The following is a 19,948-nucleotide window of genomic DNA, read 5'->3' on the forward strand; positions in this document are numbered from 1 at the left end:
CCACTTCCTTTAGATCAACAAAGGGCCCATTTATACGACGTTTTCCAAATCTCTAATAAAAAGGTTTCCCGCACAGACGATGTGTAGAAAACCGTCTGCGTGCACTCTGTGGTACACATGCTGCTAATAGGCTTAGCTAAATTAGCAACGGAGCTGATTCGGTGGTATCTCCTGTTAACTAATTCTGTCATTTCACTTTTCACTTGTCAGTTTCTGGAGTCATGTCTTGATTCTGTCACGGTAGCTGGAGGCTGATAGATGCATCAGAGAAAAGGGTGACCCCAGAACACCTCTGCAAAGCCCTTGAACTTAATCCCAGTGTACTGAAGTGAGACGTGATCTTTGCTAAATCAGGGCAGACCGAGGAGATGTGCCTACTAACTTTGGACCACGCCGTGTAAATTCATTTAGGATAATCTGCCTGATTTGCAGCCTAATTCCACTTGTGATTAGTATTCTAGCTGCTATGATTTCCAATCTTGACTTGGAATCTTCAGCCTTTTTTCATTTAATAGGATTGAACATTCAATTCTCATCACACTCTCGCTTTCATATATTACTCACACCCTGTCATCTATATAAAGAGAATGTACACAAAGCCCACTTTGTATCCAAACTAGCTTTTTTAATCACCACTGCCCTTCCTTTACTTTACTGACTTGTCTCATGAGTAGTGAATGATAGTGTGCAGGACAAAGGATCAAAGCAAAGGTTTACAAATATAGTTTGAAAAGCATAAAGACAAGAACATCCAGCACTGTAGATGAGGGACAATCAACCATGTTGCTCATCCTTGCCTCGTAACATGGAGCATCACTTACTTTGCTAGTGAGCAAATACTGGAGCTGTTATATAATGATGCTGCAATATCCTTTTTATGCAGATGTGAATGAAAACACAATTAGTGGACCTAATTGATGTTGATCCCAACATCATCAACGTAAATGTCATACGCACAACAGTCCAACCACAGTAGTGTCGTTGAAGCAGGAGGCTGATGGATGCACCAGAGAAAAGGGTGACCCCAGAACACCTCTGCAAAGCCCTTGAACTTAATCCCAGCATACTGAAGTGAGACGTGATCTTTGCTAAATCAGGGCAGACCAAGGAGATGTGCCTCCTGACTTTGGACCGCGCCGTGTAAATTTATTTAGGATAATCTGCCTGACTTGCAGCCTAATTCCACCTGTGATTAGTATTCTAGCTGCTTCGGTTTCCAATCTTGACTTGGAATCTTCAGCCTTTGTTCATTTATTGGGTTTGATATAGCTGAGATCCACAGAGGACTCACAAAAGAATGAAACTTTTGACTGCTGTGGTGTGTGGGACAGTTCAGCTGTGTGGTCTGACCAGGGCTCCACTGCATGAGTTTTAGCTAAACTTGGAGTGATACGCTAGGACAGAACAAAGATAAACACATTTTAAAAAAACAATTTCACACTTTCTATTTATTTATGGAGATGGGTAAAAAAGCTGCAGTTGAAGTGCAGCGTCATGCTGTGTTGGCCTCGTCGGATTATGCGGGATGTTCTTACTGAGTTCTTACTGAGCAGAAAGTGCAGCTCAGGAAGGACGTCAGAGGGTCATTAAATCTGGTGCACTATTTTTTTGGAAGCTTGTTTTTCTAAATCGGAGGATGCTCATTTTAAAGCAGATTTCGTTAGCATTTTTTTGTTCACTTTTATCGCTGCTGCTCTGAGAACTTTCGATCTAATCTTTATGGCCAAACCCAGTAGATAATTTAATTGATCAGCAGCAGAAAATGTCTTAAGTGAACTTTTTATTTGTTCTTCTATAATGTGTACTCCACTAATGCCCCCCTCTGTTCTCTCTTTTCAGATTCTAGCCATTATCTCCATCCTCTTTATCGTCCTCTCCACCGTCGCTCTGTCCCTCAACACCTTACCAGAGCTCCAGGTCCTAGACGAGTTCGGCCACGCCAACGACAACCCACAGCTGGCCCATGTGGAGGCTGTGTGCATTGCCTGGTTCACCATGGAGTACCTCCTCCGCTTCCTCTCCTCTCCCAATAAGTGGAAGTTTTTCAAAGGCCCGCTGAATGTCATTGACTTGCTGGCCATCCTGCCGTACTATGTCACCATCTTCCTGACTGAGTCCAACAAGAGCGTGCTGCAGTTCCAGAACGTCCGCCGTGTGGTGCAGATATTTCGGATCATGAGAATATTGAGGATCCTCAAGTTGGCCAGGCATTCTACAGGACTCCAATCTCTTGGATTTACATTGAGAAGGAGCTACAATGAACTGGGGCTGCTCATCTTGTTCCTCGCCATGGGCATCATGATCTTTTCCAGCTTGGTCTTCTTTGCTGAAAAAGACGAGGATGCCACCAAATTTACCAGTATCCCTGCCTCGTTCTGGTGGGCGACCATCACAATGACCACCGTCGGCTATGGCGACATTTACCCGCAGACTTTACTCGGAAAAATAGTGGGTGGGCTTTGCTGCATCGCGGGGGTGCTCGTCATCGCTTTACCTATCCCCATCATCGTCAACAACTTCTCTGAGTTCTACAAAGAGCAGAAGAGGCAGGAGAAGGCCATCAAGAGGAGAGAGGCACTGGAGAGAGCCAAGAGGAATGGCAGCATCGTGTCGATGAATCTGAAAGACGCGTTTGCACGGAGTATGGAGCTGATGGACGTGGTGGTTGAAAAAGAAGACGACAAACCCTCCCTGGAAAACCACCTCACGCCGGGCCGCTGGGGAGGCTCCACGAGGCACGCCAGTTCAGAGACTAACCTGAAATCCCCAGATAAAAGAAACCCAGAGACTTTGTTACACAGTTCCCCTCATCGCATAACCATCACCACCACGGGAAGTCCCCAGTGGACCAACCGCACCCCGCAGCACCTTAACGTGCAGCAACTAGAAGAGATGTACAACCAGATGAGGAAGTCCCAGTCCTTCACTAATCTCAACATTTCATGTTCCACGAGCGCTCGCCCCGCAGCCTCGACTGCGCCCGTGTCACCTAAGAAATCTCACAGCCCCGAGTCTGCTTTAAAAGAGAAAGTACATCTGGAGATGAAGGAGGTCCCTGCTCCCTCAGCAGATTACCTAGTTTCTGACTCAGGTGTTGGAAAAGGGGGACACCTTGAAATTAGACATGCAAAAGCACCACCTCATTTGGATCATCAGAAAGTAGGGTCCAGGGATGAAGGAGATCTTTATGAATCTTTCAATCCAGCGGGTGGGATCGACATGCGGGAAGGAGAGAGTTTCAGCTGTGCTCTAGAAAACAGCCAGGGATCTCAAAAGAGGAATAACCCTCTTAAAATCAAAGGACTGTCAGTCAATTTCACCAAAACATCTGCAGAAGGCCCACTAACGCCACCGAGCACTACCTCTCCTGGAGACAGGAGCTCTAGCATCCTGGAATACGAGTCTCCGGAAGGTGAGACGTCGCTTCTTATCCCCAGTTCAGAGGAGCTGCTTCCAGTCACACAGGAGCAGATCTGCCCTTTGTCCCCAAAGAGGCTGGTAGTAGACACTCCCCCGGGCGAAGATCAGTCCACAGACAACCTCGAGGAGCAGCATCTCCTGGAGGCGGCGGGCGCCACTCCTTTGTCACCCAAGACGGACGCTCAAAACTGCACCCAAGCTGCGGCCGGCGCAGACGAAGAGTTGAAGGACGACAGCAGCCAAAGTGGACTCAAAGTAGACAACCACATGTTCAAGTCAGACATCCACCTGATACCTGGGGAAGGCAGCCTGTCTCCGACCTGTGAAACCAGCATGTGACTGTGGGGGAAGCCCTGAGGGACAGCAACCCCCCACCACCTGCAACTTCAGCCTGAGGAGCAGCAGGAAGCAGACATCGGTGCTGTTGTAGAGACAGATATTTTTGCATGGCATGAGAAGTCCTTTTTACTTGTGTTGTGTTTTGCTGGAAAAGAAAACCGCAGCACGTTGTGCAGATGCTGGACTTATAGAGGAGGCTCTTAAAAAGCAAAGGAACCCGACTTTTAGACACTTTGATCCTCCTAATGTACATAAAGACGTTCCCTTTTTAGCAACGGAGGAAAACCGCACAGAGGGCCTGAACTGTAAAAAGCATGCGTTAAAGGAGGCTAATTTACGGTGCTGAAAGCACTTCACTGTAAATAGTCGGACATGTATGGCAATGACAATGCACGGAAGGCAACTGAACACTGTGTCTGACAGTGCAATGTAAAAAAAGCGTGAAGAGCCCGGAGGTTAACCACAGAGGGCCCCTCAGACTGGGTATTACATCGTAGCGACTTATTAAAAAATGAACAAAAAAAACAACATATCATTACTTATTTGTGGAAATGCAAATTGTTCCCATGATGACCCTGTTATGTTTTATGTTGTGAAGAATGAACTGTTGACCTCGTCACTTTTGGTTGTCATAACAACTGTTGAACTTTTCATTTGAGCATTCGATATGCAGTCTTTAACGAGCGAGATGGAATTAAAACCATTCTGAGTCCTTTTGAAAGATCTGTAGTTGCCAAAACACACATATAACCGATAAGGATCATGCTATTTAAGATATTTAATGTGGTTTTAGGACAAGGTTTGCCCCTTGTATTTTGATTCTCTCCAAATCACACACGAATGTATTTACTCTCAGAATATAGATATATGTACACCTAATAGTAGTTTTAAGGAAAAAAATATGAAATAAGTAGGTTTAGATGGGTCATAGACAAGTTCTACATTAGGTGAGGTTCCATTAAATAATAGATAAGGATATTTATTAATGCAGCACCATAGATCTGGTCATATTACACATATAAACTTTACACACACACACACATATATATACTGGAAGTTTTAATTGGTTGGATTTTAGAAAAATATCATTTCAATGGACCAAATCAAGCACACTTACAAGCTTTCATCTATCTCAGCTGCATAGTGGCATATACACTCACAATATTCATCCTGGCAGGGTTTTTGGGGGGGGAATTTTCTTAGGGTTTTGTTTACTTGTGTTGCGTTCATCAGCCGTCCCCTCATGTCAGAGTCGCCGTTTGTTTGGTCTACCCAATCCTGCATTTTAAAGCAGCTATTGTCATCTTTTACAGTCTTGGATTGTACATTTTTGTGTGTGTTCTTGTGAACAAATATGATTTTTACAGTCAAACTTAAACCCAAAGGAGTTTTATTGTATTTCCTCGTGCTCTGTTCTTGCTGTTCGTTTTACACCGACATTGTATGTTGCCTTCAATTCCACTGTACTTGCTGGGATTTTTATTTATTGTTTCAGCATGACACTTGGCTGAGTGCACTAGCAGTGTGTTTGTGAATGCCACGCAAACCAGAACGGTACTGAAGGGACATGAGTGGGTGATGTCTGTGTTGGTTTTGTTGTTTTCTTCATTTTGCTCATTGTTGTCATCTTACTGTGTGTGTTTTTTCTCCTCACAGAAAGGTATGGAATGTGCAATACCGCATACTGCAATCTATGCAGGCCAAGAATTGTGGCACTTTATTTTCTGTCTGTTTTTAAATGTACAGGCAGAAATGACTTGTATTTTTCAAATGATATATCTTTAATATGAGGCAAAACAGTATTACAACTTCCAGATTATCACACAATGCAAATGAGAATTAGAATTTTGCTTTTTAATGTTGTGTCACTGGCGTTAAAGTCATAGCCGGTGTTGGTGTACCTTAAATTTGGTTATCTGTGGGTGGGGGGGTCCAAATTGACCACTTTTGGCCTTTTATATTGCTGTTAGATTTACATTTAAAACTGTCTGTGATTATATAATCTAATTTCAATGGCCACACACAAAAGAGTTATGTTTTTTGTGAATTAACGTTGAGAATGATTCTATTTTTTCTAAACCAAAATGGAGCACGACTACAATTGCCATATGGTGGTTGAAATGATGCGTGCCTTTTCATAACACTGCTGTTAATGAGAAGGCAGCAAGTCATTTTGCTTTGTTCATAGCACTGTACAGAAAATTCTAATTTTATAGCAGAAATCAGGTCTTTATGTAATAGATACAATTAATGTTATTGATTTCTCAGGTTTTCTATAACTCTGATGTTCTGATTGGATACGTTCTCTGTCATTGCGTTAACGATCTAATGCTACTCCTGTACTTCTTTTGAAAGGCGATGTTGTCAAATTCATGTCGATGTCTCGACTCCGGGGTAAAGGAGAGGCAGTATTGCGCCCTTCTCCTGGAAACCCATGCACCACATTCAGTGTCCACCGCCATTAATCTTCAGTGAGGCAGACAGGAGCACAAAGGAACAGAAGTTTCACCATTTGACTTTTTAAAAAGAAGAAATAGACAAAATGGGAGCAAAGTTTCTGCATCTGACCACCGACAGGAAGAGATGTCACTGATGCATCTGATTAATTGTCACGCTGACAGATTCGAGTGATCCCATCTACAGATGTTAGGGACATCTTTTTGAAATGGTGATATCTAATCAGAGACGTGGTCCATATTTCCTTTTGTCTGCCCAACCCAACATAATGTCATTCAGTAAAAAGAGGAATGTGTGGAATTGTATTTCACATGAAATCATTGATCCCTTATTGGAAAGTCAAATCTTTTTTCAGTCTTTTTTATTGTTTGGGCTTTTTCTCATGAGGAAGGTACCACAAAAACCTTCATGTTGAACTTACCATTCTCCCCAGAACTCTTATTTGTAGTAAACATGCCTCCATGTTAGTCTATTATTCTTTCATTTTGATAGGCAGGAAAGTGGAACAAAGGATTTGGACTGATCAGATATGGTTCCCGTTGGAATGATGTTTGTGTGGATACTGAAATTAATTCTGTGAGCTGACAGCGAATGGACTGTGCTTTGTCTTACTGTCTCACAACAGCATTATCATCTGTAATACTGTATGAAGTGGAAAGAGTGGGTCTTTATTTTCTCTGAGAGAATGGCAATTGTGTGTGTTACCTGTGCGTGCTTATGGAACCCTGCTCCCTAAAATGCATTGTTTGTTCTTATTTTTGTGTTTTTTCTGCCTCATTTTTCATTTTGATTTGATTTTATTTTGTATTTATTTTCTCTGATCAGTTTTAGAGAACATTATCATTAGACACATTCTAAGCTACAGACTGTTTCTGTAAAAAGCAGCATCTTTGTATGCATGTTGTAGTCCGAACAATTATGTGACCACAAAACTCTTTGTTATGTACATGTATGTCAACACTTCTGTAGAGCATTCTTCCCCATTATGTCTATTAGCATATGCAGAATATCAAATAAATGTGTATATAACTACATTTTTTTCTTGATTTATTGTCATTATATAATGTAACAGACAATTTTGCTTAGAAATACAAATGTTCCATGAAGGTGGGTGGCACTTAACCTTATCTATGCTTTATATTTAACCTCTTACAGCAATCACATTCTGTCTTGTAATTCAGAGACAGAAAAACAAAGTATACACCATTACACATTTTGAACTGTACAGCCCACATCATATACTTTGCACATATTCTGGCAATCATGTTTAAATGGATTATAAATAATTATGTATTAAGTAAAAATAGAAATGTATTGTAAATATCATTTATTAGGTGTACCCAAAAAAAAGCATTAGAACTATTGTACAGTGTGGAGGAACAAGCGGTAGAAAGTGAGTGAGTGACTATTGTACAGTAAAAAAAAGTAGTTGTTCCTCCGTCGCTAGGTGGCGATGTGGGCTCACTAGCCATTAAAATACCCGCAGAAACGAAACATCCGGGGACGAAGAAGAAAACAAAACGTCAAACATTGGAAACATGTCAGCGGGAAAGGAAATGGATGCAAATGGAAGTCAGAGTTTTTCCAGTGTTTCCAGTCTAGTTACTGGATGGACGTTGGACTTTATGTTTATAAGCCTCTATCGGTATTTTAAAGAAGGCAACCTCGATAAATTCAATGAAGTTCTTGCGACATTTGAAGGTATGTAGCTCCCAGCGTTAGCATAGTTTCCTGAATATATTGATAACATTTGCCCGCAGCTGACAGGACATTGTCTCAAAACTTGCAGGCTTTTCTACAGTCCAAACAGCTCAACCTACTTTAGCTTTTTGTGTCTGTAAAGTGTTTGGGCCTTCGACTTGGAGTCATATAGGGTGAAATCTTAGTAATAAATAAGAACATCCCTAAGGGAATGCAGATAGGATGCTGAAATAAGAGACACAAGTACATTAGATATCAGCAGGAATGCTGAGGCGTAGAAAAACTAATGTAATGCTAGACATTCAGGAACTGTAAGACATAATTGCATATTAAATATTGACAAAATGTTGAATTGACAGTAAATTGTTGCCAGTAGTTATTGCCACCATAACAGCAGGACTTTTATTGTACCAGGTAGCATTCAAACAACCTGTAAAACAACCGACGAAGTTTTTTCATGTTTATTTTGCTTATTTGCAGGTATTTCTCAGAGTCCATCTGTGAAAGGAGAACAAAGCAAGAAACTTTTAATATGTGCCTTCCTTGCTAGAATCATGCATGGAAAGCAGCTTGGTAAGTTATAGAAATGGATCCAGTTTGTTTTGCTTTGCCGCATAGTTATTCACAGACATTAATGTAATTTAATGTTCCGATAAAAAAATGTTGTGAGCCAGTCTTGTGAATCTCTTAGGAAATAATTTCTCAGGCTAAGGGGTTTTCCTTGTGCTGCGATGTTTTATCTTTATTAAAAATGAAAAGGTAAGCCTTGTTTTAATGTAATTCTGGAGTCAAATATTTGAAAATCACGAAACACGTCTGCTGATCTAGATGTGCAGTTTGAAGACGAAGCCAAGGTGATGCCTCTGATGTCTGCTGCCAAAGTGTGGTCGGAGTTGAGGACCACTGTGGTGGATGAAAGTGTGTACAAAACTATTAACAACCTTTTGTTTGTCCAGGTAAGCTTGCAGATCATCATTTAAAACTAACACTACAAGTAAAGCAACATGACTGAGATTGATTAAGGTTTCCTCTTTTTCTAGATTGTGGCTGTGTGTTTGGAGAAAAGTAAAAGATCTGCAGCTTCCTCTGCACTCAGATGGTTTGAGAATAACCTTGAATGCCCAAAGGTCAGTGTGAGATTGATGAAAAATAAAATAAATACGGGAATGTGTGATGACTTGGATGCAATTTACATTTCAGCATCTTAAATGTATCTAACAGAACGTGAAGGCTCGACTTTTGGCAATTGTGACGAAGAATGAGCTGCAGCATCCAATCCTTAAGAGCTTCAGCTACAGCCGCCTGCTGAGGACAATAGAGTCCTATTTGGATGAATATTTGGAAAGGAACCCATCTGACTATCTTCTCAAGGTACAGAAGGCCTCGCATCATCACTTTCTTAGTAAAGTACTTTGATTTGTAAGATGCATTTCATTTATTCCACATCGGCCAACAGCCTCCCAAATGTGTCCACTTAATAAATCCAGCTGTCACTAGTGACCTGTTCGGCTCTGCACCTGTCCTTCACTTAAATAGTGCTCTGACCAAGTCAAGGTGCTGATGTGACATTATCAGTCATGGTTAATTGCCTATTTGTCATCAAAATTAGTTGGAAGGGCAAGCTGTTAAATTCAGCCCCCCTCTCGGGCTTGCCTATTCATAAAGGGTTGAAGAGTAATTTACATGGAGGCCATTGACCAAGGTTAAACTTTGTAGGCTGTTGTAATGACGAGCCCCATAAGCTTTGCTTTCACGGTGTTATAATACTGAAAGTGAATTGTTTTGGAAGGGCATAAAAAAGACAGCATGTATTTATCTTCCGGACATCCTTCAGATGGCCACAGAGATGGTGCAGTCATCACAGCACATGGAGGGTCCGTGGGACAGTGGATCACAGGACAGGTCTCACTCGGAATCAGTCAAGAATAAAGGGTAAGAAAATACCTGTACCTTGCCTTCACGCCTATGCAGCTGGGATAGGTGCCAGCGTCCTCCCTGTGACCCCAAAAGAGATAAAACAGTCAAGAAAACAAAACAGCTTTTTTTCCATTCGACACTAATTGTGTATTTCTGTTTCCTGTCAGGGAAAAGGCGGAGGGGGAAGTAAGGTTGGTGAATTGTCCTTAGAAAGTGTATTTTCACTAGGATGATGCATCCTCAACCTTTTTTTGATTTCTCACTCGGGCACAGATCAAAAAAGAAACTGCTGTCCACGAAAATAAGTGATTTATGGGAGCCTGATACATGCAAGAAACCAACCGTGGCCATCAAAAGAATCCCACAGAATGGTAGGCTGCCTTCTGACATATACAGCAAAAACTGCTTAAGACTAAATATGCGTTTTTCATTTTGAATAAGATAAAATTTGCACGAATCAAACTTAACCTGAATGTCAAACATGTCCTTAATAGAATTATTTCAGCTGATGGCTATGAAGACAGCTGGTGACTCCAATAACTCACAAAGCCAAATAAAGAAGAGAAAACCACCACAGGTAAAAATCCTAACACATGGTCATCAGTCCTAAAGACATGATACAAGCTGAATTAAAGTGCATCCCTGTCCTTTTTATAGAAATGGACAGCCAAACTAGACAAGAACCTGAAGGCTGGTGTCAAACGTCACGGCCAGGGGAATTGGTCCCGCATATTGTTGGACTATGACTTTGAAGGACGCACTGGTGTCATGCTCAAAGACCGTTGGAGGGTTCTAGTGAGGGCATACAAAGCCAGCTAAAGAAGAATGACTCTAAAACTAAAGTTTCCTGCAAATTAAAAATCCTCATTTGCCTAATTTAACCTTTTCCACCTGGTGATTGGCATTGGTTGGTGTTACTTTGTTTTTCCCTTCTTTTTTTTGCATGTACATATTTGTACCACTAGGGGGCAGTTGACAGAATACAGAGTGACAATTATAGACCGTTATGTTCTCTTATTAATTATCTCAAAGCACATATTTGTAAATCTCTTCAGAATTTTATTTTTTTTTCAAATGTAATCCTTATTTCCTACTGCTCAGGAAAAGTATGCCACTAGAGGCTACGTTACACAGAACAACATAATGAGCAGTTTGTGTCAAAATGAAGGAAAGGCGGAGCAAGTGACACAATTAGCTTTTTCCTTGGATGACTGCTTGAGTTTGTATATTATTTTTTTATTGAGTACAACTGTTCTATTGTTGACAAATGTCAAAATTTTCAAATAAATGTTGCTCTTTACAAGTCATCTCTACAGAATGCAGCAATGTTGGACGTAACAATCGTACTATGTGTTGCCAGAACAAATATCTTTTCTTCTCAGCTGCTTTGTTGTGAGTTCAGTTGTAGAGACGATGCTGTCTACATGTACTCAAATTGACTGCCAACTGGCACAGATGTACTGCAGGCCTTTTGTTTTTCAAAGTATGTGATGTGAACTGGGAGAAACCAATATTTCCATCATCAAACTGAACCATTCCAGCAGCTGTTTGGATAAATAGGGCATCGTTCTATAATCATGTGTCTGTCTGTAACTTTGCAATAAGCGGCTGCAGCATTGTGGTGAGAGTAAACCAGTTCAGGATGCTCTTGTCCGTCCTGGGGTTCCTCAGATGAAGACAAAGCTGTGCTGGGGTGGACAGTTGCACTGCTGAGTTTTCTGGATCTTCCTCCATGTGCCGCTGCACTGATGGTTCACTGCTGCCTGCCAGTGGAGCACAGTGTCTCTGCAGCAAAAAAACACCAGTTTTTTGTTTCAACACTACTGGTACACAACTTTCCCCCTTACATAATGTGCATTTAATGTTTTAAAACGTCATACTTGTCTGATTCCTGGCCGTCTCCTTGACAGCTGCTACTATAGTGTGGCATGGCAGGAGGTTCACATGCCACACACACCGTAAAACCTTCTGCGATGTAGCCCATCCAGCGTGTGTGTGGCTGGTTCCCCAGTGTACAGTGAGATGTCCTGGACTCCACTCGAAATTCCATACAGAATCTACAGGGAGGAGAGAATAAGGTCATGAGGGTCACACAATCAGTCTCAGGATATTAAAAATAATCAATCCAAACACAAAAGGACAGTTTGCTTCACACAAGAAGCTAACATCCTAAATCTGGAGGTTTTTGCATGCTACATCCTTAATGAGAACGTCTCCTTGTGCTTTTCATATATGTGGCCGTCTCTATTAAAGCCTGCGTGTTTGATTTCAAAGGGCTGCGGGCAGACTCGGTATTTGAATTGAGTTGTCGACAGATATCCAGGTGAGCAAACACCTAAAGGTAGCTCCTGCTGACGGAGGGAAAGTTTATCTTTTATTTCCAAAATGGCTCCAGTTACACGGCCTAATGTCAGAATGATGTCAGGCCCTGGATGCATTCATGAACTTTTCATCTTGTGACATAAAGATCCCTGCGGGCATGAGCCACTTTAGCAGAGTTAACGGGGGAGCGATGTGAAACCTACCCAGTGTTTAGGGGGTTTCCATAGTGATCGTGCTTAGGCCTTGCTTTTCCGAACTCCATGCTGGTGATGAACGCAGGACCTGGTGAGAGTTGAATCTGTTACTTTTAGCTGATTTAAGGTCAGATATTGTGATTATCTGTTTACCTGATTTGTGCCCACAGTGCCTGCCCCAGTGGTCCCTGTAGTCCCTGCAGCCGCTTCGTTGTTCCAGACTGGGACAGGGCGCTCCGCTGTGACTGGGCTGCCGCTCGACCTCGCGGACACGCATTCGAAGTGATGGCGTGCAGGGTACGGCACAGCCGCTCCAAAAGCTCCATTCACTCACTTTGCAGTTCTGGGCTGGACGCCGGAGTAAAGAGGAAGAAAACAGATTGTTAAAGCACATCTTCATTCTGCTGGAGCTAACGCTTGAGTTCAGCCAGGGCCCACAGGTGCCACCTCTGGGCCTCAGACAAGCCTCAAAGCTTCTCAAGCAGACTGTATAATCACAGCTTTCCTGCAACGGATTTAAATATTCAGGAAATAACTTAAGATCAATGGAGCATTGATTGCGGCTTGTAGAATAGTGTTTCCTGCTCTACAAGTGGGCTAAGAGGAAGCCAAGTGAGCAGCCCATTCAGTCAACAGGTCCTGTGATTTGTCTTTTCCTTCTCTCTCTGTGCTGCAGGAGCTTTGATGTCAGCCCGTTAAGCATGCCGATTTACTGACTGCTGGCCTAGAACACATTAGGTCCACTTGGCTTGTTTGACTGCAACTGTAATTGCTACGAGTGATTGAAAGATTCCTGGAATATTTGCAGTAATACCATTATGCGGGCCAGTCCACCCAAATGAGGTTAGGCACAGGTTTAGCCGAGAAACAAAGAGGGGGAACATGGAGCGCATGAGTTTGACAGGAGACACAGGCGGCGGGGTGGAGAACGGCATGAGCAGCGAAACAAAATACGTCTTGATGTTTAACAGGTTGAAGTTAACAGGTGGCTTCTCCCGCCCTCACCTGGACACTCTGTGAAGTAGTCGAAGCAGCAGTCCTTGGTCTTGACGCAGTCCTGGTCGCAGTAGCAAGTCGTGTACACTCGGTCCATCCTCCAGTCTGTGGTGAAACAGTCCAGGTCCCTGCCGTGGCAGCATTTCCCTGAGCAACCTCCAGACACCAGAAGGTTCTTGGTCAGCGTGAAGACAGTCAGCAGAACGCAGGTAAACTCCACAGAGGGTCCCATCCTAGGGGACGTCACGCTGAAGCTTGTGGGCTGACTTGAGGTTGAGTTCTGGATTTGAAATGTGTTTATCTCCTAGGTCCTACTTTTTGTTACTCATGACCAGGAGAGGTCTGAATACCAGTTCAGTCCAAGCCGGCCAAGACTACACTCTGCCACGGGGGCCCTTGTGACCTGAAATTCCTGTGTCCGTCTCCTGTGTCCGGCCCCCTTCTCCCTTCCCCTTCAGAAACAGGTCTGCAGAGCAACCTAAAGAACAGAACGCTCCATTCCTGCCCCGATCAGACAAACATGACTTCCATATTGTTCCCTGTCTCTCGCTTTCTCTGTGTGTGTTCACATCTGAGCACCTCCCTCCAGTCCACTGTGCAAGGGAGGAGACAGGGGGTAAGGGAGGGGTGAGCCGCCATTGTTTTGCTTCCCACATTCTCCCTCTCTCTCTTGCCTTTCTCACCTGTGTTCAACTTGTTTACCCCTTCCCTCTACTCCACCAGCTCTGCTCTGTTCTGCCAGCCTTGCCCAGCCGCCCTCTGCCACCCCACAGCCTGAAATGAAAGCGAGGAATGCGACCACTTGGCAGGCCTCCAGGCGATTGTGCCAGGGGGCCCGTTGAGTTCTCCGCTGAGCGTTCTTAGAGCCATGTTTGGGGGTTTTTTTTTTTTTTTTTCCTGCAACCTTTATATCAGTAAAGATTCTCATCACAGTCAGCGATCAGAATGTTCCCTCTGCTGTGGGTCCAGGAGTCTGACCCACCTTGCACCTGCTGAAGAACATTTGTAACAATCTGTAATAAACTTCTTCCGCTCCTCTAAAACAGGCTTAGAGAGCCGGCAGGGCTCTGATTAGGAGCTCTGGCTTCTTCTCACTGTAAAGCATATCAAGCAACAATATCTACATTAGCCTTAACCAGAGGAGCAGCTTCACCGAGCTGGTGTTTGATGGGTGGATTTAAAAATCTCACCACAAACTGCCCTTGAAAGATGAGTCTAAACATCTGTTTTCTAATTGGATGATGCATTTCCACTGCGAAGGTGATGAAGTCGCCGACCCATGATGGAGCGGCCGCATAGAGTTTGTTTTGGCTCCAGCACATTTGCAAGTGCACATCAAAGCGTGTGTGTTTTTAAGTCTGAAAGGCGTCCGACCCTGCACCTCCCACCCTGGCTGTGCTCCTGTCAGAGACCATCAGGGGAAGGGGATTAAGCCCACCGCGGTAATGTTCCATGGCAGAGAGTACGTATGTTTATGGTGCTACTGTAATGAATCACACACACATTGTATTTGACAAAGGCAAGAGACTGTGTGAAATGGAGAGGGGAGGGTTGGATTTGGTTACAGATGTCATTCATCTGCCCTTTAGAAGTCAGCAAAACATATTTGAAATGAAGCAGTGAGGTGATTAAAGTGCAGGCATTCAGTTCTGATTAGTAATTACTGTGAAAGAGTGTCCACATTTTCAGGTGCTCAGAAGTGCTCCGAAAACAGCCTGATGGGTGCATTCATGCACCTTTTCCAAATGAAACATTCCAGCTATCTCTGGCAGACTTTGGGTGGGATTATAGGAAAAATTTACAGTCCAGAGAAATGCAGCCATCAAACAAGGATAGCAAGGAGCGATCAGCTGAACATTTTGGTATGTTATTAGAATAAAGAAGACGAGACGACTTTGGATAATGTTTATCTACAGTCTGCAATGAAAGGACGCCTTCATGAACATTCATAAAGAGGCTTTAAGACAGGGAAGGAATCAGGTTCTTTGATAAGAAGTCAAGATAATCTTCTATTAAAATCACTGAAGAGAAAAGTTTGGAGCAGACAGAAAGATCCCAAACCAGCAGCTGTGGAGGCGGAGGGCTTCCAGACCTAAAATATGACTGTTAGATTTAAAATGCTGTTGGGCCCCAAGAATTAGAGGGGAAACAGGGTTCCTCCTCTCACCTCTATGGGGAATGCCAACCTGGTCCACATTCAAGGTGGTATTGATGGATTGATGGATAGAAGCATCTACGAAATTATCAAATATTCTGAAGAAAATGTACTTTTTTTTTTTTTTACATAACTGGGTCCACTTAATCATTTGTTCAGTTGTATTTTCAAGCCTTTAACTTGACACTTCAGTCCACAAAGGTTGAATTACAACAGTTTCCCTCTGTTCAGTACAGTTTCAGTCTAATGAAAGGAACCCTTTGTTTCTCTGACTTCCTCACTTACATCTGTGCATTTAGCGCGTCTGTGTGTGAGGGAGTGTCTTATACAATCTGTTTATGTGTAACAGTTTGAGTGTAGGCCGTCTGTGGCCTCCTGAGTATCTGGAGATCTTTTATCTCGGCCCTCGTGAGTGATGTTTGAAGATGTGAGTCATTATTTTAAAGAGTTGAGGGGCTGGATATTTGAGTTGGCGTGTGTCAGTCCGTGACTTTCCAGCAGAGGTCGATCTGGGCAACAGATAAGTGATGCCAGTCGGGTGAATTCAGGTGAGAAACGCTTCTAAATTTGAATCCAGGGCTGCCGCCGTGTGCACCCGAGGATCACAACTTATATATTTGCCCTGGATAACCCTCTGCACGCTGCGTGCCCTGCTAATGATGCTCTATTTATTCTCAGTCATTACCGTTGGAGCTTCTATAGATCATAACGTGCTTCATCGAAGAGGGATGGCGACACTCTGGCAGTGCCTCTTCGCAGGAAGACCGGCCCTGGAGCGCCGCCAGTGTAATAATAACAAAGACCCTCTTCTCTTCTATCCAAGCTTGACATCATTGATAATTTTCCCCTCATCAGTCACCCTTCCTGACATACACCTCCATTTGTGTGTAAATCACTGCAGATATTGGAAGGTGGAGGGAGTGACCCCCTGCCTCCGAGAGAGATGAAACCTCAGGTAACAACCATGACGGAGGTGGCATCCATCATGGTGGGTTTCATAAATCTTATTGGGACGTGTCACAGAGCGACAGACAGGTCAGTCCCACCAGAGCTGCGCCTGCCAAAAAGTGCATCGCACCATCAAGGGCAAAAGGGTTTGACATGTATTTGACATGGAAATCATTTTCAGCAGACAGGATTGGGGGGCAGAAAAACCCAAAGTCACTCAGGCAATAATCCTCACCTTTATCACTGTGCAGCTGTAAAAACGTGTACGCAACACTGAAATGATAAAAATTATCTCGATTTTATTATCTTTGCATTCTGAAGGGTATGTTCGAACAAAGGAGGTGAATATTTGAAGGTACAACAAGCCCTGTTGCTATTTGACATAGTTTGTCTGTGTGTGTGTGTGAGTGTGAGTGTGAGAGAGAGAGAGAGATGGAGATGGCAAAGACCTGAGATTTAACCTCTCGGTGCCCTGTTTGAACACATGGTAACTATGGGACTGAGCATTCCTGTTGACACACGTTTGTTTGTTTCAGTTGCTTATGACGGAATTTTAGAGAGCCTTTATCAACATGTTTTAGAGGCCGGACTGGTTTCACAGCAGATTAGGAAGGATGGGACAGTTTGACTTACAGCCTATAAAGGAAGAATTTTTATTGTTTTGCTGGAGCTCTTTTATGTCCGCTTGCACAAGAAGATGGATGTAATTTAGACTTCACTCCACCACTTTATTTTTAATTAATGACTCAGAACTGCCAGAAATCTAATACATAAAGAAAAATATTTAAAGAAATGTCCCTCCACCCTCCATTGGTGTAAAACCATTATTCCCCAACAGACAGACTTGAAAACAAATCTTTTTTCCAACATGTTAATGCTGCTTGTCACATATAATTTAGTAGTTTAAAATCCTGGCATCAAATGTCTTCAAATGTACATCAGTAAATAAATGGATGAGGAAAAAGGCGTTTTGTTCCTTTGTAGGCAGTCTAACCCTAGACCTAACCCTAAAACTAACCTTAAGCCCAACCTCTAACTATATAGCACTTATTTCTAGTACTTCTGCACTACTGCCCCCAACCTCCAGACCCCACTCTCTTTTCCCAATACTTTTAATCTTTTTAATTTTATTTTCTCCCTGTAAAAAATGATCTTATTCTTAAACTTTTATGCTCACATTAATTATTTATGTGTCTATTAACAATTTAAGTAACTAATTCTCCTTTTTAATAAAAAAAAGAAATATACCGGTATCCATTAAAACAAATTTTAACATCCTGATCAAGAGGAGTGACTGGCTCTTTCTCTGCCCACCCAGGCCTGGTCCCCAATGAGAAAGCCAGTGCTGATAAATCTAGCCCCAAAATCCTAAAAACTGTAACCCTAAACACTAACCTAACATTAACTAACCTAACTTTAATCAACCCTAACTAGCACTACCCTTAACCCTAAACCTTAACCTGACTTAACCTAACCCCTAATTCTCAAACCCTAACCCTAACCCAAAAACTAAAACTAACTCCAAACCATGAAACCTAAACCTAACACTAATTAACCCTAGCCCATTAGCCTATTATCCTAATGGTTAGGGCCTAACCTGGCTTAACCCCATCCCAGCCTATTAGCCTACGGTATTCTGTCGAACAGAACCCTGACACTATTCATTCAAATGGCGCCCCCTTGTGGATTTGCATGTTTCACTCAGTTGGGCCATCAGGCCTGAGTCAACGACCTATAACCCCTAACCCTACCCTACTCCCGACCAGATTAGGCATTCCAACATGCTCCCTGAAGAAACTAATAACCAATATAAACTCCCAAACCATTAATAACTATACAGTATTTTTATCAGGTCCCCACTATAACCCTCTCCTCTCCTCTCCTCTCCTGACCTGCTGACATCTGACCTCTGACCCCACTGACCCACTCAACTACTACACCAGCACTTTGTTATAATGTATTTCCCTGATCTCTGCCTATTCTGTCTTCTACCTGATTGATTGATTGATTGATTGATTGATGATTGATTGATTGATTGATGATTGATTGATTGATTGATTGATTGATTCTGTCAAATGGGAGGAGGACTGGGGACTAACAAGCACCAGCCATTCTCTCTCATAAAAGCTGGGTTGTTGTTGGATCGCATTGCGAGAGAATCTAAATATATCCATCACTCACTTAACTCCTTTAACCCCAGCAATGGAGGGGTCAGGGGAATGATCACCTGTAGTACAAAGAGAGAGAAATTAGTGGAGGGTCCAGGCTGGTCCCTGTGACCACAGAGGGCTCCAAGCTCAGCTGTCCAGAGTCAACCTGCAACCACGGCAACCCCCTCAGCAGCCCTACTCACCTTAAACAGTGACACATACAGCTACCAGGCAAATCTAAAATCAAAATAAAATATAGGACTGGGGCATGAGCGTCAGCAAATGGTGGCTGGTGCTGGATGACCCCAACCTGAGCAGAATCCCAGCTCAAACACCAGCAGGTAGAGAGTAACCCAGAGGTGAACTTCAGACACACTGAGGAAATTATTGAAAAGGCTACAGTTTCCAAAGACGCGGAATTGATCATTTATCTTTTTGGCCTCAACAACCGCTCTCAGGAGAGATTCGCCATGATAGAATGATATTCAGGGGCGCACATGTTCAACGCCTGTCAAGGGGATTATTTTAAGAGAATTAAATGACCAAGAAGCCCCCCATCCTGCACTGTGCCACCTTGTAGCCTATTTTCCGACCATGCTGTTGGTCAGAATGAATAAATCATGCGCTGATACAGGCCACCAAACACCCATATTAGTTGATTGTGTTCGTGTAATGTGATCAAATGAAAATTCTTCCTGTTTACGTACCGTAAACAAATTTATCTTGTGATGGCATCTTTATAACAATGTGTGTGCAGTCGACAGCTCTGATTACATTAAAAACAAATCCTGCTCTCACTGTAAATTGCACACTGGCACAGGCAGGACGTGGCTCCTGGCCATTACACGTTCCAAGTGTGGCTGCAAAAAATCATCTCACTCTCTGTAAACCCTTTCTCTTTGTGCACTGCTCCACTGGCAAGATCATCTAATAGTGCCAAAGCTGCTATTGTCGTTAACGGTATTTTCTGCACCGTTTCCCTCATTGAATCCACGCAAACACATGTGTGTTAATTGTCCCTCTGTCACTTCTGTCACTAATGTGCACATCACTCTCAGGAATGCAATTTTTGACAATATTAACAGTTTGCCAGCATCACTGCCGAGGGTCACCAACGTCACAAAAGCCAGCCACAAGGTTGGCTCACATTTCCACGGTCATTTCACGTTTGATACATCGGAAGATTAGTGTGGAAAAAATTGCATACACACCCTTTGTACATGAGACCCAGGGTCATTTTGTCTTTTGGCAACAGCTACTCATAGGACAGATTGATCATCACCCTGCAAGTGCAGGTGGTAGCAAAGCCGCAGGTGAGCACTTCCCACACGCAACGGTCTGGGTCCCGC

General features: G+C 43.0%; 3 protein-coding genes across 3 annotated transcripts in view; 2 read left to right on the top strand and 1 right to left on the bottom strand.

The window, feature by feature from the left end:
• Window positions 1-6,560, top strand: part of kcnb2b (potassium voltage-gated channel subfamily B member 2b) — a 57,592-nt gene extending 51,032 nt beyond the window's left edge. Inside the window, exon 3 of the mRNA XM_057012932.1 lies at window positions 1,840-6,560. Coding sequence (XP_056868912.1) covers window positions 1,840-3,759 — 1,920 coding nt within the window. The 3' untranslated portion in view covers window positions 3,760-6,560. The remainder of the gene's footprint in view (window positions 1-1,839) is intronic.
• Window positions 6,561-7,712: 1,152 nt separating this feature from the next.
• On the top strand, window positions 7,713-11,141 carry terf1 (telomeric repeat binding factor (NIMA-interacting) 1). The gene is made up of 10 exons (XM_057013330.1): window positions 7,713-7,917; window positions 8,398-8,490; window positions 8,746-8,873; window positions 8,958-9,044; window positions 9,139-9,288; window positions 9,752-9,849; window positions 10,002-10,025; window positions 10,108-10,205; window positions 10,329-10,411; window positions 10,492-11,141. The coding sequence occupies exons 1-10, from the start codon at window positions 7,755-7,757 to the stop codon at window positions 10,651-10,653; spliced, it is 1,086 nt and encodes a 361-aa protein (XP_056869310.1). The 5' UTR covers window positions 7,713-7,754; the 3' UTR covers window positions 10,654-11,141.
• Window positions 11,050-13,876, bottom strand: LOC130513998 (somatomedin-B and thrombospondin type-1 domain-containing protein). The gene is made up of 5 exons (XM_057013331.1): window positions 13,356-13,876; window positions 12,504-12,698; window positions 12,360-12,438; window positions 11,715-11,891; window positions 11,050-11,619 (listed from the first exon to the last, which is right to left on the bottom strand). Exons 1-5 carry the CDS (start codon window positions 13,576-13,578, stop codon window positions 11,502-11,504), a joined length of 792 nt encoding a protein of 263 aa, XP_056869311.1. The 5' UTR covers window positions 13,579-13,876; the 3' UTR covers window positions 11,050-11,501.
• Window positions 13,877-19,948: the final 6,072 nt, after the last annotated feature.

Source organism: Takifugu flavidus, chromosome 17 (assembly GCF_003711565.1).
Source record: "Takifugu flavidus isolate HTHZ2018 chromosome 17, ASM371156v2, whole genome shotgun sequence".
Lineage (NCBI taxonomy): Eukaryota > Metazoa > Chordata > Actinopteri > Tetraodontiformes > Tetraodontidae > Takifugu > Takifugu flavidus.